The sequence below is a fragment of the Onychomys torridus genome, chromosome 4, assembly GCF_903995425.1.
Source record: "Onychomys torridus chromosome 4, mOncTor1.1, whole genome shotgun sequence".
NCBI lineage: Eukaryota > Metazoa > Chordata > Mammalia > Rodentia > Cricetidae > Onychomys > Onychomys torridus.
Genome location: NC_050446.1, coordinates 137,130,482 through 137,156,590, shown reverse-complemented (window position 1 = coordinate 137,156,590; position 26,109 = coordinate 137,130,482). Strand labels below are relative to the sequence as shown.

Genomic DNA, 26,109 nt, shown 5'->3' with positions numbered 1-26,109 from the left:
TACTGTAGGTTGATCACCACGTTGTAATCTAAGTGAAGAAGCATCATTGGTCAGATTTCTATACTGCCTTTAAGTCACATCCCAGGACTTATCCTATGAGACTTATGCCACCAAACCTCCCCATCTGGAGTATGTATGGAGTTGTTCTTCTCAACACTCTCCTATGAGGCCTCTGGTTGGGTCCTGTCTTGAGCCTGGAGTTTTATTCTCTTCTTTTTCTAGCATCCATAGATCTTCCATGATAGTGCCATGTTGATGCTGGAACCTAGTGAGCTGGCCCAGAGTAGCCAGTGATGCTATATGCCATAGCAGCATGCCTCATACAAATCAAGGAACTTATTTATGTTGAAATATTCAGGCTGACAGATTTTCTTTTTCCAAGGTTCCATAATCTATAGTAATTCAGATTAAAACAGGTATATAAATGAGAAATCAGTTTGTAAACTTATATATAATGAGTTTATTTACTTATACTATGTTTTAACGATTTACTTATTTTTATTTTATGTGCATTGGTGTTTTGCCTGCATATATGTCTGTATGAGGGTGTCAGATCCCCTGGAACTGGAGTTATAGATAGCTGTGAACCACCATGTGGGTGCTGGGAATTGAACCAGGATCCTCTAGAAGAGCAACCAATGCTCGTAATCACTGAGGCATCTATCCAGTCCCTTATACTATTTAAAAATTATTATTATTATTATTATTATTATTATTATTATTATTATTAGTAGTAGTAGTAGTAGTAGTAGTATGGCAGGATTTGGTGGTATGCAACCTTTAATCCCAGCACTTTGGAAGCCGAGACAGATCTCTGAGTTCAAGGCCAACTTGGTCTACAAAGTGAGTTCCAGGACAGCCAGAGCTGTATAAAGAGAAACCCTGTCTCAAAAAATAAAACAAAAAATTATTATTTTGGGTATTTTGTCTCCATGTATGTCTATATACCATATGCATCGTCTGGTGTCTGAGGAGGCCAGAACAAGGTGTAGGATCCCCTAGAATTGGAGTTACAGACAGTTGTGAGCTGACATAGGAACTGAATCCTGGTCCTCTGAAAGATCAGCCAGTATTCTTTAAACAACAACAACAAAAAACATTTATTTATTTTTTTTTATGTGCATTGGTGTTTTGTCTGCATGTATGTCTGTGTGAGGGTGTTAGATCTGCTGTAACTAAAGTTACAGATAGTTGTGAGTTGCCATGTGAGTGCTGGATTTGAACCTGGGTCCTCTGGAAAAACAGCCAGTGCTGTTAACTGCTGAGCCATTTCTCCAGCACTTTAGCTAGTACTCTTAACACTGAACTGTCTTTTCTGACCCTAGACTTTTGATACAGGTTCTTACATGGCCCAGACTGATCTTGAACTTGCTATATAGCTGAAGATGACCTTGAACTCCTGTGATGGGATGACAGGTGTTCACAACCACACGATTCTTAAATGGGAATTTTTAGAAAGAGGAATATATATATATGTGTGTGTGTGTGTGTATATATATATATATATATATATATATATATATATATATATATATATATATGTATATATATATATATATTCATTTCTTTTTCTTTCTTTTTTTTTTTTTTGAGACAAGGTATCACTCTGCGACCCAGGCTGGCCTTGAACTGATCCTTCTGCTTCGGCCTGCTAATGCCAGGGTTACAGGCTTGAACTCACTGTGTCTGGTATAATTTCATGTTTATTTGAAAGCTTTTATGCCAAGGCTTTTTTTCAAGGACTTTTAAAAACTAGACTGTGGTTCAGTGGCAGAGGTCCCAGAGTTGATCCTTACTACCACAAGATAAAATAAAATGACAAAAGATAATGAAAGTCATTAAAAAAAACAACAACAACTGAGTGTCTGTAAGCTGAAGAGATGGCTCAGTGTTTAAAAGCACTTTTTGCACTTGGAGAAGACCCAGGTTTGGTTCCCAGCACCCACAAGGTGTTCACAACTGCCCGAACCTCCAATTCCACAGCATAAAATACCCTCTTCTGGCCTCCATAGGTACTGAATGCACATCATGTCCTTACATGCAGGCAAAACCCATACCCTAAAATAAACCCATACCTTGAAATAAAAATAAATAAATTCTTAAAAACATCTGAGGAGTCAAACATTGTTGGGTGAACTATTCATGGAGAGTTGTGAACAAATGTGTACTCATTCTAAATAGGGCATCAAGAACAAGCTAAAGTAGCCATTCTATCAAAGCCCAGCTTATTGAACCAATGACTTTACTGGATTTACTTATGGAGCACGAGAAAGGGTCACTTAGAGTAGCATGGGTGACTCCAAAAGAGTCACATCACCAAAAATTCCCATTGCACCATGGATAATGACCACAGAAATGGAGTCCCCTGTCTAGTTAACCTTTCACACACTGTGTGCTCTATCAGTCCTGGAGACCACAAGACAACATAAAGAATTACATTTGTCATGTCCCACGCAACCTAAGTCAGAAGCTCATTTTTTAGTAAAAGGGGGCGACCTGTAGGGTCCTGGCCCCCTGTTTTGGGTAACTGTTGCCTTGCTTGCTGACCTTGACCTTGATATCCTTCCTCCCTATGCTAATTCCCTGTGAGATTCCACCCTCCTGAATGCTTAAGAGAAGCTCCTTGTCTGTGTATCTTGCATATCGGGCATTAACAGCTTAGATGCAAGACTGTAAAACATCAGAAGTGGGTTGGGGATTTAGCTCAGTGGTAGGGCACTTGCCTAGCATGCGCAAGGCCCGGAGTTCGATCCTTAGCTCAAAAAAAAAACAAAAACATCAGAACCTCCAGGGTTCTACCATTGTGTTGTAAGCCTGTATTTAAGACCTCCCTCCTTCAATAAAAGGCATTCGGCATTCAAAAAAAAAAAAAAAAAAGGATTGGGGATTTCAAACGCAAGGGCCTTGGTTCAATCCTCAGCTCAAAAAAGAAGAAGAAGAAGAGGGGGGTCAAGATCATGATGGGGAAACCCACAGAGACAGCTGACCCATGCTAGTTGGAACTCACTGACTCTGGACTGACAGCTTGGGAACCTGCATGGGACCAAACTAGGCCCGCTGAATGTGGGTGACAGTTGTGTGGTTTGATCTGTTTGTGGGGTCCCTGGCAGTGGGACCAGGACTTATGCCAGGTGCATGAACTGGCTTTTTGGAGCCCATTCCCTGTGGTGGGATACCTTATTCAGCCTTGATACAATGGGGAGGGGCTAGGCTCTCCTTCGACTTGGCATGCCAGACTTTGTTGACTACCATGACTGAGGAGTGGATGGAGGTAGAGTGGGAGGGAGGTGAGTTGGCGGGAGAAGGGGAGGGAGGGGAACTGGGGTTGGTATATAAAATGGAAAAAAAATTAATAAAAAAAAGAATTACATTTGTCTAACAGAGAGGTGCAAAAAGAGTGGCTGAGACCTCAAATGGGGATCTGATGACCCTCCCCAGCACTTTCTTCTATGAGGAAACATCAGCTAGCTGAGTCTTGAGGGTCACTTTGAAGTAGCCATAGCTGTTCTTAAGATAGTAATGGCTATTAGGTCCTAAAGGTAGTCTTCTACAGCAATTAGGCAGCAGGTTCGTGTCAAGCTGCTAACACTGCAGCTTACTGATGTGACTAGTACCCTCAACCTGCATCCTAGGGATCTTGATACCCCAGAACCGATCCACTGTGGAACCGCCTTTGTCCTATCGAGGGTACTTTGCCAGGTCTGAGTTTTCAAACCAGCTATGGCCATTTCAGGCTGTTGACAGCTTTCTCATGGGCTATTATAAAGAGGTGAGCTCTTTGGTGAAAATTCTGCTATCTTTTGAGGTGATATATATAAATTAGAACTGTAAAGTTTATGGTTGGGGGGCTGGAGAGATGGCTCAGTGGTTAAGAACACTGGCTGCTCTTCCAGATTTACTGAGTTCAATTCCCAGTGCCCATATGGTGGTTCACAACCATCTATGATGGGATATGATGATGCCTTCTTCTGGCATAAAGGTATATATGCAGATAGAGCACTTATGTACATAAAATAAATGAATAAATCTTTAAAAGTTTATGGTTAGAACAATATTGTTTGTATCTCTAATGTTCTATTGAAAAATTATTCATCATTAAAATGGAAGCTAATATGGTGACACACCTGTAATCCCAGCATTCCAGCAGCTGAGGCAGGGGGACTGGTTTGAGTTTGAGGTTGGTCTGGCCTATATAGCAAGACCCTGTCTCATAAAATAAAAATTAAGAAAAAAAAAGAAAAGAAAAACACAGGGCATGGAGGCAGAGGCAGACCTATCTTTGTGATTTCGAGGTCAGACTTGTCTACAAAGCAAGTCTTAAAAAACCAGAAAGAAGGAAAGAAAGGAAGGAAGGAGAGAAAGAGAGAGAGAGAGAGAGAGAGAGAGAGAGAACAGTAACTAGGTGATAGTGGTGTACACCTTTAATCCCAGCTCTCAAGAGGCAGAGACAAGTGGATCTCCAAGTTCCAGGCTGGCTTAGTCTACAGAGTGAGTTCCAGAACAGCCAGGACTACACAGAGAAACCCTTTCTTGAAAAACAACCCCTCCCCCCCCCAAAAAAAGAAAGAAAAGCTGAAAAAGTGAAATAGTAAATATATCTGCTACTGAATTTCCCTGTAACATTGTGTTTTATTTATTAAATGCCATCCACTTGAGAATCAGAGAGATGGCTCAGTGGTTAAGGGAACTTGTTGCTCTTGCAGAGGACCCAAGTTCAGTTCCCAGAACCTACATTATGGCCTACAATCATCTCTAATTCAAGTTCCAGGGAACTATATGCTGTCTTCTGACCTTTGAAAACACTAGGCACACACCTGTTGCACATGCAAACAAATCACTTATATGTATAAAATAAATCAATCTTTTAAAAAATCTACTGACCTGAAATCCCACCTCATTTTTCAATGTTATTTCAAAGTAAGTGGTAGACAGCAGTATTCTTTATTCCAAGTGTTTTAGTTAGAGTTCAGTGTGTTTACATTTTTAGGTGAAGCTTAGCCACCATGAATGTGCCAAGTCTCAATAATTTGATGTATTTGATGAATACAAGCCCTTAAGCACCACCAAGGGGTAGAATTATCTGGAGTCTCCCTGGGTTGATTTAGATTGTGTAGCATTTTATCCAGTGGCATCCAACAATGTACAGCAATACCTTCTGGTGAGAACTCTTACATGCCTTAGTGTCTTTGTGGCCGACCTGTGTACCTGCCTGGATGTTACACTTTGTTCACTGCAAACTGCACCCTTTGTTTATTCTGTCTTGTCTGGTGATGGTGGGCACCGATCTGCATGTACTGTGGTTGGAAGCAAAACTTCTCCAACACTGTCAGGCTCTTTTAGGGATGCCTGTGTTTATTTTTCTGTAGTAACCACTCCATCATGGAGAGGCTAGGTCATGAGAAGGAATGTGCTCAAACTTAGAAAAATCCTTCAGAAGTTTTCCTAACTTTTCCATCTGTCTGCCACCATTATTAAATAAGTCTTGTTCCTCATATTGTTTTTTAACTGTGCAAAGTATTGAGTTTTGATAAATTTATACATATGACAGAGACTATCAACCCAGTTCTTGTGGAGGTGTTTCAGTTGGTCCTCAAGCCCCAGAGGCAATGGCAAGGCCAGCTTGGAAACAGGTAGAGAATATCTCAGGGATAGAAGCACCTTGGGTCTGCTTTCCCCCACCCCCACCTCTCCATTTTGAGATGTGTAGATTTACATGCTGATGAAGTGTGATCCTAATTAGTCTTATCAATTAAAACTAGGAGTCAGATATTGGGGCAATAACCTGAAATATCAGAGAAGCTGAGAAGTTGCTACTAGAGATTTCTTACCTCTATGAATCCTCAGACCGAATAGGGCGCTAGAACCTGTCTCCACTTGCCTTATATTCCTATCTCCACCTCCCTAATGCTAGGATTAAAGGCAAGCACCACCACACCCTGGCTCTGTTTCTTTTTTAGACTGGTTTAATCCCGTGTAGCGCAGGGTGGCCTTGAACTCTTGATCTTCCTGCTTCCTCCTCCCAAGTGGCTGGGATTAAAGGTGTATGCCATACTGCCTGTCCTCTATGGTTAACTAGTGGCTAGCTCTGCCCTCTGATCTCCAGGCAAGCTTTATTTGTCAGAACACAAACAAAATATCACACAACATGCCACTGTTAGCAATATTACAGAAGCTGGGTGTAGTAGTTCTTTCCTATCGTTCTAGTACTAAGGAGGCTGAGGTAAGAGGATCATGGCAAGTCTGAGGCTATCTAAGGCTGCATAGTAAGTTCTAAGGCAATTAGGACTACATAAAGCTGGGCTTCATAGAAGACGCTGTCTTAAGAGATTGAAGGATGGTTTGGGGATTTAGCTCAGTGGTCTAGAGCGATTGCCTAGCAAACTCAAGGTCCTGGGTTCGATCCTCAGTTTAAAGAGAGAGAGAGAGAGAGAGAGAGAGAGAGAGAGAGAGAGATTGATTGAGGGAGGTGCCACTCTGCAGTTCCTGGAAGTAGTAACAGCCTGTAAATCAGAATCACTGTCACAAACTGAAACATTGACAGTGATGTGACCTGCTGACCTTACTCAGACTTTTCCAGTGTTCCTTATTGTCAGTCTTTAAAAAAAAAAAGAAAAAAAAAGTATTCTTTTGAGAATTTTGTACATGTATACAATGAAATATGATTGTATCCTTTCCCCATTCATTAACCCCTCTAGCTCTCCAGGATACCCCAATACATCCCCTTCCTGGTTTAATGTCCCCATCGTTTTACTGGCTCTCAAGTCCAGAATGACCTCCAAGTCTCTATGTAACCAATGATGATCTTGAATTTGAACTTTGGAGACATTGCCTTTGCCTCTTGAGTGCTGGGATTACAGGTGTGTGCAACAATACTTGATTTATACAGTTCTGGGATTCAACCCAGGGCTTTGTGCATAGTATTAAAACATTTTACACGGGATGGTGGTGGCGCACGCCTGTAATCCCAGCACTCGGAAGGCAGAGGCAGGTGGATCTCTGTGAGTTCGAGGCCAGCCTGGTCTACAAAGTGAGTTCCAGGACAGGCCCCAAAGCTACAGAGAAACCCTGTCTCAAAAACAAACAAACAAAAAAACATTTTACAAACTGAACTACATCCCCAGCACCCACTGAAGGAGGAGGAGGAGGACGAGGAGGAGGAGGAGGAATGAGGAGAAGAGAAGAAGGAGAAGGAGAAGAGAAGAAGAAGAAGAAGAAGAAGAAGAAGAAGAAGAAGAAGAAGAAGAAGAAGAAGAAGAAGAAGAAGAAGAAGAAAATGACAGAATCTTGCAAGGTGTGGTGATGCCTGCTTTTAATCCCAGCATTTGAGAGGCAGAGGCAGGTGGATATCTGTAAGTTGGAGGCCAGTCTGGTACAGAGTTAGTCCAGGACAGGCTCCAAAGCTATAAAGAAACCCTGTCTCAAAAAAAACAAACAAAACAAAAAGAATAGATTCTCACTCTTTAGTTCAGCCTGGCTGCTACCTCTCAGCAATCATGTCTCTGCTTCCCAAGTGCTGGGATTACAAATGGGAACCACCACATATGGCATAAATTGTTTTTATTTTTTGAGTAAGGGTCTCTCTTGATTGGCTGGCCTTCAACTCACAGAGATTCACCTGCTTCTGCCTCCTAAGTGTTAGGATTAAAGGCATGTGCCACTATGTCCCGCCATTCATTCAATTTATTTTTTAAGATTGCCATTAAAGTCTTTTTTCCCTGTAATGTCACCAAATCTATTTGCCTCTAACAATTGAGACAGTGATAGTGAGGTGCTCAGTCATGTAACTTGTCATGTCACATGTTTGCTTTGGTCAGCTTCCATATCTTCGTAAAGATGCTTGTGTGCTATGTTGACTCTTAGCTCACAGAAGCATTTCAGTAGCCTTTGTAGGAAGTAATCTGTTTATCTGGGAGCTATATTTTGGGAAGAGTGGGGCAGTTCTTGTCACAGTTGGCTAAATGTCATAAGTCTGGAGGCTAATGCCAAGAGCTACTGTCCAAATCCCACCCACCATCCACTTGTTTGCAGGAACATGGCTCAGAAAGTTAGATGCTAAAGAGAAATGTACTTTAAATTCATGTTAATCCTTAAGAGTTAAGTTGCTGAAGAATCACACTATTGATCTGAAGGGATGACTCAGTGGCTAAGAGCACTTGTTGCTCTTGCAGAGGTCTTGGGTTTGATTCTTAGCACCCTCTGGTGGTGCACAATCATCTATAACTCCAGTTCTAGTGGATCTGATGCCCTCTTCTGACCTCTGTGGGCATCAAGCACACATGTGGTGTACATACATACATGCAGTCAGAGCACACACTCAAAATTAAAAAAATGAATACAATCTAATTAAAAAGTTGTCTTAAATCCCAGGCCCTAAGCACACAGAAACATTGATAATTTCTTTGCTTTTTATTCCGTGCTCCTAGGGAAAAGGTTTGGAGGGTCGTTAGCACTTGTGTTGGAGGGGCACTTCTCACTGTGGCCTGAACATGGCTATCTTTTCATTAAGATAGGAGCCTTAGAGCAAGAGGGTAGAGGAACAGGTGGGCTCAGATCCTATGTGACATTTACCGCCCCCCCCCCCCTTTTTACTTTTCTCATGTAAAGAATAACAGATTTCCTGTTTGGTCACTTCTGCTGTTCTAACTAGAGTGTCTTGGATCTGTCACCTTTGAGAAACTGCCAACCTTCTGCTGTGGGATGTTCTGTATGTTAAATGCGTTGCTCTGATTGGTTAATAAATAAAACACTGATTGGCCAGTAGCCAGGCAGGAAGTATAGGTGGGACAAAGAGAGAAGAGAATTCTGGGAACAGGAAGGCTGAGGCAGAGAGACGCTGCCAGCCGCCGCCGTGAGTACCAACCTGTAAGATACTGGTAAGCCATGAGCCATGTGGCAAGGTATAGATTTATAGAAATGGGTTAATTTAAGATGTAAGAACTAGATAGCTAGAAGCCTGAGCAATGGCCATACAGTTTGTAAGCAATATAAGTCTCTGTGTTTACTTGGTTGAGTCTGAGCGGCTGTGGGACTGGCGGGTGAGAGAGATTTGTCCTGATGGTGGGCCAGGCAGGATTGGAGAAAACTTCAGCTGCAAACCTTCCACCGATGCTGCATGATTCATATTTTCAGTTATAGCAACGCTTCAGATTCTCCATCTCCTCATTGATACTTGTTATTTTCTGTTGGTTTGATAGATGCTGTTCTCACAGGTGTGAAATTGTATCTTAGTGTAGTTTTGTTTTTCTTACAGTGCTGGGGATTGAATGCAGGGCCTTGGGTATGCTAAGCAAGCACTTACCACAGTCATGCCCAAGTGCTGAGGATTCAAATTCAGAACTGCAGGCTTTAATGGAAAGTGTTCTTTACCCACTGAGAAGTCCCCCCCAGCCCCTTATTATGTTTTGATTTGCATTTCTTTTATGACAAAGATGTTTGAATATCTTTTTGTGAGAATATTGGCCATGTGTGTCTTTAGATAACTGTCTAATCAGATCTACTGCATGTTTTTATTTACCTTTATTATTGAATTAAAAGGTATTTTAGAGTCTTGATATGTATCTTATCAGCTATATAATTTTGGGATGGAATATAGTTCAGTGGTATACTGCTTACCTAGTATGTGTAGCTCCTAGGTTCAGTTCCCAGTACCATGTAAACAAGGCATGAAAGCACACATCTGTAATGCCAGGATGTAGGAGGTGGAGGCTGGGAGGATTAGCAGTTTAAGGTCATCCTTGGCTTTAAAGAGTTAGAGGCTGCCGGGCAGTGGTGGTGCACGCCTGTAATCCCAGCATTTGGGAGCCAGAAGCAGGTGAATCTCTGTGAGTTCAAGGCTAGCCTGGTCTACAGAGCTAGTCCAGGACAGGCTCCAAAAGCTACAGAGAAACCCTGTCTCAAAAAAAAAAAAAAAAGTTAGAGGCTAACATGGGGTTCATGAGACGCAGTCTCAAAATTTATATAAGTAACTTGTACATACTCTCTGTGTTCTGTGGGTTGTCATTGAAGCATGTCAGTTTTTATTTATTTTGTATTTTATTCTATTTTTGAGACAAAGCCTCATATAGCCTAGGCTGGTCACAAATTCACCATGTAGTTGAGAGTTACCTTGAGCTCCTGGTCCTCTTGCCTCTTTCTACTAAGTGTTGGAACTGCAGGCATGCACCATCATACCTGGCACAAGGTTTTAATTTTGATGAAATCCAATTTATGTTTTATTGCTAGTGCTTTTGGTGTCTGACAACCCATTGCCAAATCTGAGGTCATCTAGATTTTCTTCTAAGAGTTTTATAGTTTTAGCTTTAACGGTCATTGGTGCATGTTGAGTGCACCCTATTCTTTGAGAAGAGGAGATCCTATAGCTCCAGAGCTGGGTCTGGGCTCAGGTCTTTGACCCTTTATCAAAGGTTAGTGGCCTTCTACCCTGGTTATGAGTGAAGTGCCCATTGGATTGTAAATTTTGCTGTGCTGTGTGGCATGTTACAGGTCTAGGCAGGTGGGATCAGTAGCACATTTTGCTCTGGGTGGGTACACTGGTTCAGAGGGCTGGGCTGGACTGAAGCTCATTGCCTTTATGCTCCTAATTGTCTTCATTTCCTACTTGCAACATCCCCAAATGACCTGTGTGTTCCTGTCCTTCCCTAGATGTGGACCTGACCGTCACTGAGGCCAGCAGCTCAGACAGCCGAGGTGAGAGAGCAGAGCTCTATGCACACATCGATGAGGGCCTCCTAGGAGGAGAAACCAGCTACTTGGGCCCACCCCTCACCCCAGAGAAGGATGGAGCACTGCATCAGGCCGCTGCAGTGGCCAACCTGCGTGCAGCACTCATGAGTAAGAACAGTCTGCTGTCACTCAAGGCTGACGTGCTCGGGGATGATGGCTCGCTTCTGTTCGAGTACCTGCCCAAAGGTGCCCACTCATTGTCTCGTAAGTGCAACCTCTGGTGTGTCACTGTGTCCTGATTTGATTTTAAACATCTCATTTTAACTCTCAGACCCAGGTGTCACTAAGGAGGAGGTTGCAGCCTGTCTGTCAGGCAGATTGGCTGTGAGTTGCACCTACCTTCCAGCTACCTCAAGGTCTTTCAGGAGGTGGACTGGCTTTGAATCCTATGGGACCAGCATACTTGCTCTACAGAACAAGAAGGGAGTTGGTATGTGTTGCTGGGCATCAAGAGGGAGCAGTGAGTACGTGTTGGAATGTTTTGTGCTCAAACTTGAAGCATCTGAATCTAAAACCCACTGAGCTTAAAAGTACACACAATTAGTAAACCTAAAACCACAAACCCCTTTAAGCCAGTGGCAGGTCTGGTACCAGAGATAGTCTTTTGTGTCCAGGGAACAGGTATTGGCTCCCTCTGCTGGTCCCACTACCAGCCTTTGTGCTGGGATTTGTTCTGTGTAGGAGACATGCAGAGAGCCGCTGACCCAGGGATGTGGAGCTTGCTTTGTTCTTGCTAGAGAGTCCTGGTCATGTGTATATTTTTAGAAAGGAGTTGGATGCTGTGTTTAAGACCTTAGTGTGTCTAGCTGAAATCCAAACCACAGACTGACGTTTAAGACCTTAGTGTGTCTAGCTGAAATCCAAACCACAGACTGACGCTGCAGCTGAAGGGCAGCTGCTGTTAGCAGCTGGCTCCCCAAAAGTACCTTTTACTGTGAGACAAGAGGCATTAGCATCTGTAGAGCTCATAGCCACAAGACAGGCTGTTTCCCTTGTCGCAGTACATACTGACTGTAGAGCCATATGTGATGCCGGGAGAATGGTGTGACTGCCCTGGGCATCAACCTCACTCCAGAACTTCCTGTTTATCTGGTGCTCAGCATGAATGTGAGAAAATGACTTGATACTTTTCTCTCTGTGGGGAAGGAAGGGACACACCCCACACTGGAGACATCGAATTGGGAACATGAGGGGTATCCTGTCCCAGGAAGCCCAAGTACATGTGTGGTGGTGACTGGTCATCCTCCAAGCCACTGAATTACAGGACAGTTTCCAGTTGCCTTTGATGCTGGCACTTTGGATCTTGTTTACAGTTTTGTTTCCATGAGCACTAAAACATTATTTGTTGGGCTTTTGTATTGGTTTGAGGAGTTATGAAAATTACTTATGGCAAATAAAGACTAAAGGTGGAAAATGATGTCTGCTCTCTTTATTTCCAAGTTACCTATCAAGTGGCCATGGAGGCAAGCTGAGCTACTTCATCAGTGTGCACTGAGATTACACACACTGTCAAAAACACTTCAGACCTTGTTTCCCACATCTGGGAAATGGAGATGGGGCCAATCCATAGCTGTTGTGATTGTTAAACAAACAGCATCCAAGAGTGTTGAACATAGCTTGGACAAACCAGTGTGGTGAATGTCTCAATAGCAAAGTCTATTTATGGGTACAGATGTTGGATTCCCGAAAGTCCCAGAGTATTGGGACAGTTCGTGGAGGTGGTTATAGGTGAATTGGGGTACCTGGAATTCACATGAACAGAGAAGTTCTAAAATTCAACAATTTTTGTGGATAACATGGAACAGTGGAGATGAGTTGAGGTCTTGATTATTCTCACTCTTTCTTCATACTCACAGGACATGTGTGTCCAATGTAGTGTAAAACTCCCCCTTCAGGGAAAGCTGGGGTAACAAATAGTTGTTTGTTCCCTGATTCCCCAGATACTGTTTGTCTTTAAGAATAAATTTGGTGGTATGTACCTTTAATCCCATCACTCAGGAGATAGAGGCAGGCAGATCTCTATGAGTTCAAGGCCAGCATGGTCTACAGGGTAAGTTCTAGGACAGCCAGGGCTAATTACAGAGAATCTCTGACTCAGAAAGAGAGAGAGACAGAGACAGACACAGACAGAGAGAGAGAATGAATATAATACATAATTTTGGAATGAGGGAAATGTTTTGCAGGTTTTCTATCCTTTCTGTATCTAGTAGCTTCACTTTGGCATGAGCTCTGTTCAAAAGAAACTTTAGCCTGTTTGTGCGGTAGTCGTGTTCAGAACGAGAGGGCATGGCCAGTCCTAAAAGCTGATTTTACTTTCTACAGCAGGACCTTTGGTCTGACCTCAGTGACCTTGAGGAAGCCCCTTCCTGTCCTGCTGTCTGAGTGACCCTGGTCTAGGCCCTCCTTGCTTTAGGAGGTGCTATAGCTTAGCCAAGCCAAGGTAGTGCCAGGCAAGGACGGGGCTATAAGCGTGTGTTTTCCTTCCCAGATCTCTTCTGGTATGAGTTACTTCTCAGTCTGTGTTCTATAAAGCTTGGAAGTGGAGTAGGTTAGCAAGGCCTCCTTGTGACCTCCTTTGAGGCTTAGCATATGCATCCTCGTACTCCTGCAGATTGCCAAGGCTCATCCTGTTCTGTCCTTTATAGGTGGAATCAGCTTTTAGGTTTGATATTTTGCTATTTCAATGTTGTTTTTAACATCCTTATTTTTAGTATCCTAAATATGCCACTGTTTTCATATAAATTTGTCCTTTTTATTTTCTATGTATATGGTTAGAGGTTGACAGAAAAATGTTGGATTTAGTGGTGATCACCTGTACTCCCAGCATTGATGAGGCTGAGGCAGAAGGATCATGAGTTTGAATTAACCTGGGCTTCATACTAATCCTGTCCTTTTTTTTTTTTTTGAGTGGCAAGATTTAAGGTTTCGGTGTGAACTATAGAACTTTGACTATGTGTAGTACATGAAACACACCTGCTGGGCTGTAGATGCAGAAGAATGAGTAGGCTATTTTAAACATTATTTTCTAAAATCCTAAGTTAAATCTGCCTGGTTTTGTGCTACATTAGAATGAAACATGGAAATATTCAGAAATAGATTTTTGTCTTCCAAAATGTGTGGTTTGTCTCACCATGTCAGGATCTACCATAAGTATCCATGATGGGCAGTTGGCTATGGGGGTTGTGGCAATGTTTAGGGATAGGTAGTACTGATTCTGCTGGTGGTGAGCTCTGCAGTGTTGTAGAAAGACAGACAGTGCCATGTGCCCTTCTATCCACTGAGTGCGCAGTACAGCCTGCTGTGCTACCTGCGCCTGTGTGGAGCAGAAACAAGGATTGTCAGTGGCGTGTGATGGAGGGCTATTTCTCTGTGATGTCATCTGTTGCTCTGGACACTTGGAGGAAAGTCTCCGGCACACTGGAACTTTTCTTCATCACTTTGCTGACTTTCAGGACTTAATGTGGCTGACAGGATGGTGTGTTTCATTTTACTGTTAATGAACTGGCCTGGGTTGTTATAAGTTGGGGAGAGATGAGTGGCTGACTAAAGTAGGGGCAGCTCTATTCCACAAACCTGCCTGTGTACCCTGCCTAAGCACCCAGCTCACCTTCCAGTTCTGTAAATGTATCCTTTGAGCTGCAGGTGTATTGGAAGATCTGTTGTGGGAAACCTCCTTTTTAGGGCTGTATACCCAAGAATGCCTAATAGGTTTAAAAAGAAGCTCCAGTGTTTGGTTGGGTATTCCCCACTTCATCAAGAGATCTCCACGAGCTCCAGAGAAGCACTTGGGAAAGAAGATTACTCTGGTGACAGGGTGTCAGGGTTCTGGCTGCTGTGTTTGGTTGGATTTGGCTTTGTGTTGGGACTTATAACTGCCACATGTGTTGCTGGTGGCAAGCTTTGTCCAAGTGGGGCTGAGACTTCCACTGTAGTACCTGAAGGACACAAGACCCAATGGATATGGAATGTTGTTACAGAAAGGTAATATTATAGCTCCTCATTGTGGTTTTGTGGTTGTTTTGTGGTAAAGGACATGAAGCATTGGTGCCCTAGCTATGACCTGACTCTCTGCTCACACACTGATATAGATGTGGTTTGGCCGTGGCAATTTTGTATGGGAATTCAATTGTATTTTAAGATTTTATTATTGTTATTTTATAGTGGGGATTCACCCTAGGCCTTGAGCATGGTAGATAAATAATCTGCCATTGAAATCCTCTCCACCCTTTTTTAACTTTGATTTTGAGTCAGATTCTTGATAAATTGACCAGTTTGTTATGTATGACTCAGACAGATCTCAAGTCTCCAGATTCTTGATAAATTGACCAGTTTTTTATGTATGACTCAGACATCTCAAGTCTCCTCTCACACTTTCTTGAGTGCTAGGATACAGTCCTGAACCACTGAACCTAGTTAAGTTGCAGATTTTTCTTTTATTATTGTATTTTGAGGCAAGGTCTCATGTAGCTCAGGCTGGCTTCAAGCTTGATACATAGCTAGGGATAACCTTGGACTTCTGAGCCTTCTATCTCTACCTCCCAAGTGAAAGGATGACAGGGTTGTGCACCATCAAACCATGCACTTGAAAGTTTTTTAATATATACTTTATTTTTGTTTTTATATTTGTGTGTGTGTGTGTGTGTGTGTGTGTGTGAGAGAGAGAGAGAGAGAGAGAGAGAGAGAGAGAGAACAATGTGCTTACAGAGGCCAGAGAAAGTGCCAGATCCCTTTGGAGCTGGAGCCAGAGCTGCCTGATGTGGGTGCTGGGAACTGAACTTACGTCTTCTGGAAGAGTAGTACACACTCTTAACCAATGAACCATCTCTACAGCCTCTCCTGCAGGTTTTTAAACATGGGTACCGATAGTACAAAGTAGTGAATACTCAGAAATTTTCTCTAGATGGTTCTAGAACATTCTAGAAAAACTTAATTTTCTTCTTTTTGTAGATAGGCCTAATAAATTCAACAAGATGGTAGTTTCATTATTGGATCACCATTCTTGTAACTGATGTCCCCAGAAAAGGACTTTACATTACTTCTTTTGATTCAGGTTAACTTGATTCTCTCCTGATACTTTTTCAGCAGTAAGCTGACAACTTGTCTTCATAGTCATTGTTCACTGAACAGAAACCAGGGAATAAGTCATTTGTAGCTCACTGTTACTGTTTTACAAGTTGTACTTGTGGGTGCACATTGACACCTGAAGCCTTGACACTAGTCTTTCCTCCATGGGCCCTAGAGAGAAATACTGCAGGAGTTTGAGCACCTGATTTACATGAGCAAATAAGACCAGCTGGCCTTGGGAGGCTATGACACCACAGTCTCTGCTGCCGTTTTCACTATCTTTTTGGGTTTTTCGAGACAGGGTTTTTCTGTGTAGCTTTGTGCCTTTCCTGGAACTCACTCTGTAGCCCAGGCTGGCCTCGAACTCACAGAGATCCTCCTGGCTCTGCCTCCCGAGTGCTGGGATTACAGGCATGTGCCACTACCGCTCCTTTCACTATCTTTGATGACCCCAAAATGCTAAATGTGCTATCCCCAAGCACACCGATAGAATGTCCCCTGAGAACTGCATAGCACAGTTATGTCCTGTGTGAATTTTCCATATTCCTTTCAGGCCCTAAGGGCATGGCTATCCACCTTTAAAACCTACCCACTGGTGAAGTTGTCACTGGAGCTGGCATAGTATTGGACTTGGATGTACTTCTTTCTGTGGCCACAGGGCCCACAAGGCCGAGAGAGGCACAGGAACTTATTCTACAGAGAACAAAGGCAGCTTGTTTTGGCTTAGAGATTGTTAAAGACTATTTCCTTATGGTGTTTAAACAAACAGCCCAGGACCTTAGCATAATGCTAGATTGATCTGGAATTTTATTCTGTTCCTACAAGAGACTTTGTCAAGCTGGGCACAGGCCAGAGCATCTTGGAGATCTTGTTAGGAGCCTGGCTCTCAGAGCTAACTTTCCATGCCAATTCCTCTATTGGACTCACTTTGTTCTTAGAAAGAGACCCCATCCCAGGCAAGTGATATGCAAGAATCCCTGCTATTGGAATTGACTAGCTGGTGAAAGTACTAAAAGCCCATCCTCCAACCATACCCTGGCATTGTGCCCTAGCCAGCTGCACTCCTCAGGAACATTGACAGTGCTTCTGGGATGCTCATGGGGAACATTGGAGCAGAGTGTACACATCTCTACCTACTTGTACTCAGATTCCTAGGAGACAGAACCCAGGGAGTCAGCACTGCTTCCCAGCCCAGGTAAGATTTAAGGCAGCCACACCTGGGCAGTCTGGAACCAATCATATATCTTGGGACTTGTCAAGTGAACAAAATGCAAACCGAGGAATTGGAACAGCTTCACATAGGGTCTTAAGAGCCATTCTGCCTCCAGCCTCTCTATATGCTCAGCTCAGTCCTCCAGGTGAGCAGAACCATTAGCTTTCACGAATGCTGACTTCATTTTCACAGTGACATGTGTGCTAAATTGCTTTATGCTTATTTTTGAATATTTCTCTGAGCTTCATGAGAAGCTGAGGTGGGAAGATTACTTAGGCCTGTAAGTTCAAGACTCAGAACACACTGAGATAAAAAACAACAAGGAATTTCTCTGATCTTGTTTTGCTGAGTTTTATTATAACAAAGACATTTGATTCATTTAACCTATCTATAAAACTGAGGAGAATGGCCATCTCTTAGGTTTTGTCTATGTCAGGTTAGTGTGAGCTTCTGACTATCTGAGATCTGTATTTACCCCACACTGCTTGGGGCCCAATGGATACCAGGTGGAGTCTTCTTCCTGTTCCTGAGGCTGCAGGGGTCACTGCCAACCAACAGGAGGCTTGTTTGTTTGCTGCCTTCAGAAAGAAAACAGAAGTCTTCAAGAAGAACATGGTTTCAAACATTGGATTCTGAAGTTAACTAGGTACTCTTCCTCTATGGCCTTTCTAAAGCCGTAGCTACAGTTAGTGTTCTACTGGTGGCTTGTCTTCTGCGCGTCTGTTTTTGGGAATTAATGACAGCCTTCCTTTCCAGGTGGCCAGTGACTGATTGTCTTTGTAGAATCTGGACAGTGACCAGGTGAGTGAGGAGTGAGAAAGTTTGTTGTCTATAAAAATCTTACACAACTTTCTCCCATCTGTTGGTTTGTAACACATCTGTCTCTGGTTCTAGGTTGACACCTCTTGTGACCTGGACGATAGGCTGGGCCATTGTTGCTGGACTTGGCTCCAGCTGGTTCTCTCCAGCCAGGATGCTGGGAACAGGCATCTAGCACCTCCTTGGCCAGTATCCCTTTCATAGGCCTGGATGTCTTTGCCCAGCATGGGGTAACTGTGCCAGGTGGCCTTAGGAACTAAGCTCTATTCTGAAGTCACCTAAGGAGCCTACAATGAAGATGTCTCATGTGAACAGAAAGATAGCTTGTGACTTGCCTTGATTTCCAGGCGAGACAGACCTCAGAAGGCACCCTTTTGTCATGCTCTGGATTATGTGTCATGTTTGCCTTGCCTGGCTCCAGTGTTCTAGACTTTACTACAGTATCCATTTGCTGCAGCCTGCCCAATGCGAGTGTGGCAAAGCAGTTGATGGCAGGTGTATGTGTGGGAAATAGAGCTTGTGTTGATAATTGGTTTGGTCTCCAATTCTCTGCCAGCTTCCTGGTAAAGTTATGTCAGTGCCCTTTTGGTGGTCAGGGGGCAGGTGCATCCCAACTTCCAGGTGAGGAATTTCACATTGGGTTGCTGCATACAGAGACAATACACAATCCATGGGGAGTAAAGCCACAGACCTCTAATCCAGCTACTTTATTTAAACATCTGAGGACTAAATGTAGCCATGACATCTTGTACTTTGTATCCCTCCAAATGTGGAGTTACTAGAAACTGATTTTTTTAAAAGAACAAACAAATGCCTTTTACCTGTTCTTGTTGATCTTTTGGTGAGTGTGTTGATACCAGCTCAACATTAAGAGCAGGTGTTTATAAATATGGTGGGTGCCAGGAAGCCAGAGAAGGACTCACCTTTTGTCAAATAGCAAGTGGACCCAGAAAGGTTCTGGAATAACTAGGTGTTCCATCTGTGGGGTGGGTAAGTATCTGGGGGAGGGGAAATCAGTCAGGTGATACATCTTCACTGTGAGTACTCAGGTCTACCTGTGCCTGTCCCTGTTGTGAAGTCTCTATGACAGTGAGCAAGCTATGAAGATGGAGAAGCCCAGCTCCTGGCATCTGTGGCATAGATGAGTACAACTGACACTGTGCAAGGCACAGGGCACCATGACAGCTCTTAGGGGCGTGCTATTGGAGGTTATGAACTTGGGCAGCCCATGGGGAGACATGTCCCTGAGGCCCATTTGAAGAGCTGTTTTCTGAAGACATCCAGTGTGCCCTTAGCGTAGAGTTGATTAAAAAAACAAAACAAAACAAAAAAACCCTTAAAATTTTGGACAGACTCCAGAGAACCTAAAAAAGTGGTTTTATAGTAGACACTAAGTGATAGGGATGTAGACACATATGGACTAGATGGCTGGCTGCATCATGGGTACTGCGGATATTACCTTCCTTAAAATTTCAGCCACAAAGTGTATGAAATCCCCAGCAGGCTCCTGGACACACTTAAGCCTGATTTCATTGAAATGTTTCATTAAAGTATTGATGTTGGGGATTGATTTCACAAAGTTTTAAAGGCTATATCAACATGTGACAATCTTTCTTGGAGAGTTTCAGAGGGAAGTTGGCTTTGTCTGTATTAGACTATTAACTGCCACAAGACACTCCATATCTGAAATTCTTAAAACCAGGGAGGTAGTCTCATAAACATGAATGTTTATTTATAGAAAAGCAACTGAGTATGCATTTACTTATTGATACTCTAATAACTGTGACTTAAATGCATAATTTAGCGTCTACCACAGTCCTTTTGACAATGTCTTGTACTAAGAAAGAAAACATCCTTTCAAAGGAATTTTATTTATTTGTTTATTCAGAGATAGGATCTCACATAGTCCAGATTAGCTTCAAAGTTACTATGTAGTTGAAGATAACTTTGAATTTTGATCTTCCTGCCTCCATCTCCTGAGTACTAGGATTACATAAGTATGTCACCACGCTCAGCTCAAAACTTTTGAGGAAACTTTTAAAAAATTTATTTATTTTATTTTATAATTTAATTTAATTTTACATATCAGCTACGGATTCCCCTGTCCTCCCTCGTCCCACCCCCTCCACCCTCTCCCCAGCCCACCTCCCATTCCCATCTCCTCCAGGGCAGGAGGGACTGGACCTGCCTTGACCGAATCTACCAGGTTGAGCTGAATCCCCAGAGAGTCCTTGAGAAAACTTTTTAAAAAATATTTATTTATTATGTATGCAATGTTCTCTCTGCATATATGCCTGCAGGCCAGAAAAGGGTGCCATATCTCATTACAGATGGTTGTGAGCCACCACGTGGTTGCTGGGAATTGAACTCAGGACCTCTGGAAGAACAGTCAGTGCTCTTAACCTCTGAGCCATCTCTCCAGCCTGAGAAAACTCTTTGAGCTTCCAATTTCTACCATAATCAGTTTGTATCAGACTTACCTTCCATGCAACAAACATTTGAAAAGCTGTGTCCCCCTCCCTAAAAAAAAAAAAAAAAATCCAAAATCCAGCTATAGAAACACACAAAACCCCAGATGTCCCTAGGCACAAAGTTCTAGGACAGTCCTCTTGGGAGGCCTTGAGGAGGGACAACTCCATTTCAGGGGCATCACAGACACATTTATTAGAGTGAGCACAGAGTAGCTGTTTTGTACCACTGACAAAGAGGGGTCTTCAAGGCATTCTTAAGGGACAAAATTACCAAAAGCAAGAAACTACAGATAGGTTACCCCCACTCTGCAACATGTACCCAGAACACCCTTCATAAATAGGAGAGTGCCACCACCTAAGTACACAAGGAATATAAAATCTGGAGGCCATGACAGTCAGATAGCAGAGTCAGAACAAGCAGGAAGCCAAGCCTAGGCCAGGTGAGAAGATGGGGGGACCCTGGACTCTCAGGTTAAGGCCTAGTGTGGTATAAAACAGCCTAAACCAGCCCAGCCCTTGGTGCTGATATGGAGCATCACAAGATCAGGCCATTCTCCAGGGTCGGTCTATCTCTGTGAAGGTGAACTACAACAGACAGCAGCTTTCACCATCTCTGGGGAAAGATCACCTGGCCTGAGGTTCCTATGCTTTAACACCAAGTATCCAGCATTGAATAGAAAATATCAGTGTCCTGAGTAACAGGACCCTGTAGCTTCATAGATGGACATGGACTTCATATCATCAGGAAGACGGCAGTTATCACTCAAGGACACATGGGCAAGGAAGTGAAAGTCATGAAGAAGGTAGGCTAAAGGATAGAAGATTTCGAGGTAACTGGACTCTGAAACAGAATCAAGTGGGCACTGTACAACTGGCAGGGTAGTATCTGAAATGACTCTTTTGTAAGCCAGACATGGTGGCTCACAACCACTGTCACACACACAACCCATTTAAAGGTAAGATGAAGGATAAATAGGAAACCACAGTGGGCTTGAACCCCGCTTGATTAACGACTACATACCAGCACTCAGGATGCTGTGGCAGGAAGAATATGGCAAGTTTGAGACCATCTTGGGCCATAGCAGGCAAGACTTTTGTCTAAAAAAGGGGGGGGGAGAAACTCTTTATATTAATATAAATGGATCAAATACTCCCCCTCAGTAATTTGTCAGGCTCACACACATACACCAGACAAAATTTCACCAAGGTTAGCCTTGAACTCCTGGGTTCATGTGGTCCTCTTGCCTCAACTTCCCAAGTGTTGGGATGACAGGGATGTATTCTTTAAAAAAAAAAAAAAATTTAAAAAAAATTAATTTGTTTGTTTGAGATAGGGTCTCCTGTGTCTCTGGCCATCCTTAAACTTGCTGAATTGCTTAGGATGACTCGAATTCCTGACCTTTCTACTTCTACCTCCCAAGTGCTATGACTACACGTATGCCACTGTGCCAGTTCAGGCAGTGCCAGTGTGGAACCCAGGGTTCTGTGTCTGCTAGGCAAGCACTCCATCCGCTGACCTGCATTCTTAGTCCAGCTTTGTCTGTTTTGTTTAGTAAGTAAAAATAATTTGTATACTGCTAGGGGAGGCAGGCACTAAAGTACCGCCTACCTTTTTTTTTTTTTCAGTTTGTACATGACAGACAGAGAAAAATTAAAAGCAAAAAGATAGAAAAATATACACCAAGTAAACACTAGCCTAAAGAAATCAGGTACTGCACAATAATTTTAATATAGCTGTAACTGTCTCTCCTGGGAGGAGCCTGCATGGTGATAGTTCTTGGTTGAGCTTTAGGGTAGGAAGCAGAAGTTGGGGGACTAGGAGACATGGAGAAGAATGTGGTTATGACTGAGGCTTTTAGCACTCTCTGTAATTGATAGAGTAGCAAGCAAAAATCTCAGTGAGAGTGGATAGGATTTGAATGGTTTTCAGTGCTAAATCAACCTTGCATTCCTGAAATAAACCCATCTGGTTGCAAGATGTTACTCTTTTTCTGTATTGTTACATTCAACTTTCTGTTTTGTTTAAATTCTATGTCTATATTCACAGACATATTGGCCTGTAACAACACAATTAGAAACTCTACAGTATATCAACAAGTGTAGAATATTTCAAACTCATAGCAGGAAAGTTTTACTAGCATAGACCAGCTGGGGCCATATACAACAATTTCAAAGGTCAAGACTGCAGAGCAAGTGCTTACCAGCAAACAGAATCTAGCAGCAAAAGGACACTAAGCACATAAACACTTTTTCTCTCTCTCCTTTCTTTTCCTTTCTTTTCTTTCCTCCCTTCCTCCCCCCCCTCCCCACTCCCCTTCCTTCCCCTCCTCTTCCCTTTCTCTTTCCTTCTCTCTATTTATTATTTTGGAACACTAGCCCAGGTTGATTTCAAACAAAGGATCTTCCTGCCTCAGCCGTAGAAAAACTGCTTTGTCTGGTTTCTGTCTTCCTGAGGCGGTCTCCCATATCCCAGACTGGCCTCAAACTCACTATGTAGTTGGGGATGACATTTTACTCCCAATTTTCTTGCCTCCACCTCGTAAGTGCTGAGGTTAAAGGTATATGCCACTATTCACAGCTGTTTGTTTTTGTTTGTTTTGTGTGTGTGTGCACGCGTGTGTGAATGTGTGTGTGTGTGTGTGTGTGTGTGTGTGTGTGTGTGTGTGCTTCAAGATAAGGTTTTCTTTGTAGCCTAGGCTGGCCTCAAATCAGGATGTCCCTATGGTGTGAATGTGTGTGTGTGTGTGTGTGTGTGTGTGTGTGTGTGTGTGTGTGCTTCAAGATAAGGTTTTCTTTGTAGCCTAGGCTGGCCTCAAATCAGGATGTCCCTATCTCTGTGTCAATGGTATTAGGATTACAGGTGAATGATACTAAAAGTACATTCTATCAAACCTGTAAACCACATCCATAATTGTTTATAGCTAATTGCCCTCTACAGAGAAAAAGGAAGGTTTTAAATTTCCATGTCAAGAAGAGAGGGGAGAAATAAATTTTTAAAAAGTAGCAGGAGGGAAGTAAAGGTATCATGAAACAGAAGGCAGGCACACAAACAGGCACAGAAAAAATAAACAGAGATGGCTCAGTAGGTTAGAGTACTTGCTGCACAAACATGGGCCCTGTGTTTGAGTTTTAATCAGTGATGGTGAGTCACAGTCATAGAAATGCCTGCCCTAAAGAAATAAGTTTATTATACTCATTGACCCCTAGAAATAGGAGGCAGGTCTCACCATGCAGAATCACACAGGGAAGCACCAGGCACTTGGGAGGCAGACAGAGGGAGAAAATGGAGTAACTTTGCTGTGGTTTCCATAGGAAGAACCAGGTAAGGGTGTATAGGGACAACTCCTGGTTCTCTGGCACCTGCCCTGGGGATCAAAGGCAGGCAGCAGGAGTCATGGTGTGGGAGTCTTGTAGAGGAGTAGGAGTGAGGCTCTGGAACATTACTTTTCTCATTGCTGTATGCCTGGGGAGCAAATTAAGGAAGGAAGGGTCTATTTTAGCTCACAATTCAAGGATACAGTCTGTCATGAGGAGGAAGGCATGGTGACAGAACCTTGAGGAGGCAGATATTGCATTGTACCTGCTGTCAGGAAGCAGGGAGTGATGCTGGTGCTCAGCTGAACTTTTCCTTTTTGTGCAGTCTAGAACCCCAGCCCATGGAATGATACTGCAGACATTTAGGGTGGATCTTCCCACCTCAACCCAATTTATATGATCCTTTACAGGCATACCCAGAGGCTCTTTGGTGATTATAAATACTGTCAAGTTGACAATATTAACCATCACAGCTGGTCATTTACTTTAGGGAATGACCAGGCCTGGAAGTAGCCATCCTCTGGGGTCCCCTGTATCAAAGTTTCAAATTCAGAAAATAGAGACCATGGTTGGTAGAAAGTGAAGAGAAACTTGACACAAGCTGACTCTGCATCATCTGTTCAGAATTGCTGCAGGTAGAGACTGGTGACATGGATGACTGGTTGCTTTGTGTGTCTGACACATGGTACTGAGAGAATTGGAAATCCACCCAGAAGGAAAATCCTGTGCTCTTCTTACTACACACAAAAAGTAACTTGAGTTGGATTGTAAACTTTTGAAAAGCTGCTTAGCCACTAGTCTGTGGTCCATTTCCTTTCTTTGGTGCCTAACAGACATAAGAGTTCCTGACCACTAAGGCACACATGTAGGCCCCATTTCAGCACCACTGCTTACTAGGCCCAGATGAATCTTCAGAAATGGGCATGCTGTGTCCCACAAAGGAATACTATGCTGCAACTAACAAGAACCAACTGCATTTCCCCAGACTGATGTTGACTGAATCCAGCCAGTCACAATCAGATAACTCCAGATACAAAATCCTAGAATAGCAAAACAAAAGGGTAGAGCAGTTATTCACTGCCTTTAGGGGCTGACTCCAGTTGGCTTGAGAGGATCCTCTGAGTATGCTACAGACGATTCTTAAGATATGCACACTTTACAGAAGATTAAATTTTTCTGAGTGCCAGACAAGATGACTCAGCAAGTAAAGACACTAATCACCAAGCTTGACTACCTGAGTTTGATTCCCTGAGCCCACACAAGTTGGAAGGCAAGAACCAACTCCTGCAAGCTGTCATCTAACTGTCTCATGCATGCCCCCAAATAAATAAATAAATAAATAAATAAAATAACAAATGTTTAAAAATTCTGAATAATTTGAATGTCTATTCTTTACTTAATTTTGTTATTTTAATATAAAAATGACATTCTAGTACATTTATAAATGGGAAAATGAGGCATAACTTGTTTGGTTCCACTAATGAGATGCATCACAAGTGCAGTATTTTGGAAATTATCACTTGATGAGGAACCGCACACAGGACCATTCATGTTTGATTCTGGAAGTGCCCACTGATGTCATCTTCGAGGTCTGCATACAGCAAACCTGCCTATCCTGTCCCAGTCACTGGTGGTTCTCTGCATTCTTGGCAGTAATGAAGAGGTTCCTGAGTGACCACTTGCGCATTCTACAGCCAGAGGGGTGGTGTTGTCTGAAGGTGGCATCTTGTGGCTTAGCAGCAATAAAAATATGAGACCAAACTACATTTTACAAAAAGAAAAGCAATTGTTCACTCATAGGCAGTTTCAAAAGATGTTTCCTAGGTATAAGTGATATAACCTGTAGGTGTACAGGCTAACATTGTGGAGTTGTCCGGTTGTTGATGTCATCCTGTGTCCTAACTTTGTAGTTGGCTTGGTCTGTAGTTCCCTTTTATTTTTTTGGTTTTTCCAGACAGGGTCTCTCTGTGTTGCTCTGGCTGTCTGGGAACTCACTCTGTAGACCAGGCTGGACTTGAACTCAGAGATCCACCTACTTCTGCCTTCCAAATGCTGGGATTAAAGGCATGTGCCACCACCTCCTGGCTTGGGTTTAAGTGGAGCATCTATCTGCCACTCTGGACAAAGCCTGTCACAAGGATAGGGTCACAGTGCATGTCTAGTCTAAGTTGGTTTTCTTTCTTTCTTCTTTCTTTCTTTCTTTCTTTCTTTCTTTCTTTCTTTCTTTCTTTCTTTCTTTCTCTCTCTCTCTCTCTCTCTCTCTCTCTCTTTCTTTCTTTTTTCCGAGACAAGGTTTCTCTGTGTAGTTTTGGTGCCTGTCCTGGATCTCTGTCTGTAGACCAGGCTGGCCTTGAACTCATAGAGATTTACCTGGCTCTGCCTCCCGAGTGCTGGGATTAAAGGCGTGCGCTGCCACTGCTGCCGCCGCCACCACCACCTGGCCTAAGTTGTTTTTCTAAAAAAAGAAATCTTTCTATACCTAGGTGAAGTAGTACATGTCTTTAA

General features: G+C 43.0%; 1 protein-coding gene across 5 annotated transcripts in view; it reads left to right on the top strand.

Annotated features, from left to right (window-relative positions):
- Window positions 1-26,109, top strand: part of Zbtb46 (zinc finger and BTB domain containing 46) — a 109,706-nt gene that overhangs the window by 74,587 nt on the left and 9,010 nt on the right. For 4 of the 5 annotated variants that reach the window (XM_036184732.1, XM_036184730.1, XM_036184733.1 and 1 more), the window contains exon 3: window positions 10,642-10,926. In XM_036184732.1, coding sequence (XP_036040625.1) covers window positions 10,642-10,926 — 285 coding nt within the window. Of the gene's footprint in view, window positions 1-10,641; window positions 12,128-26,109 lie in introns of those variants that run through there. The other variant, XM_036184735.1, reaches the window with a different exon arrangement.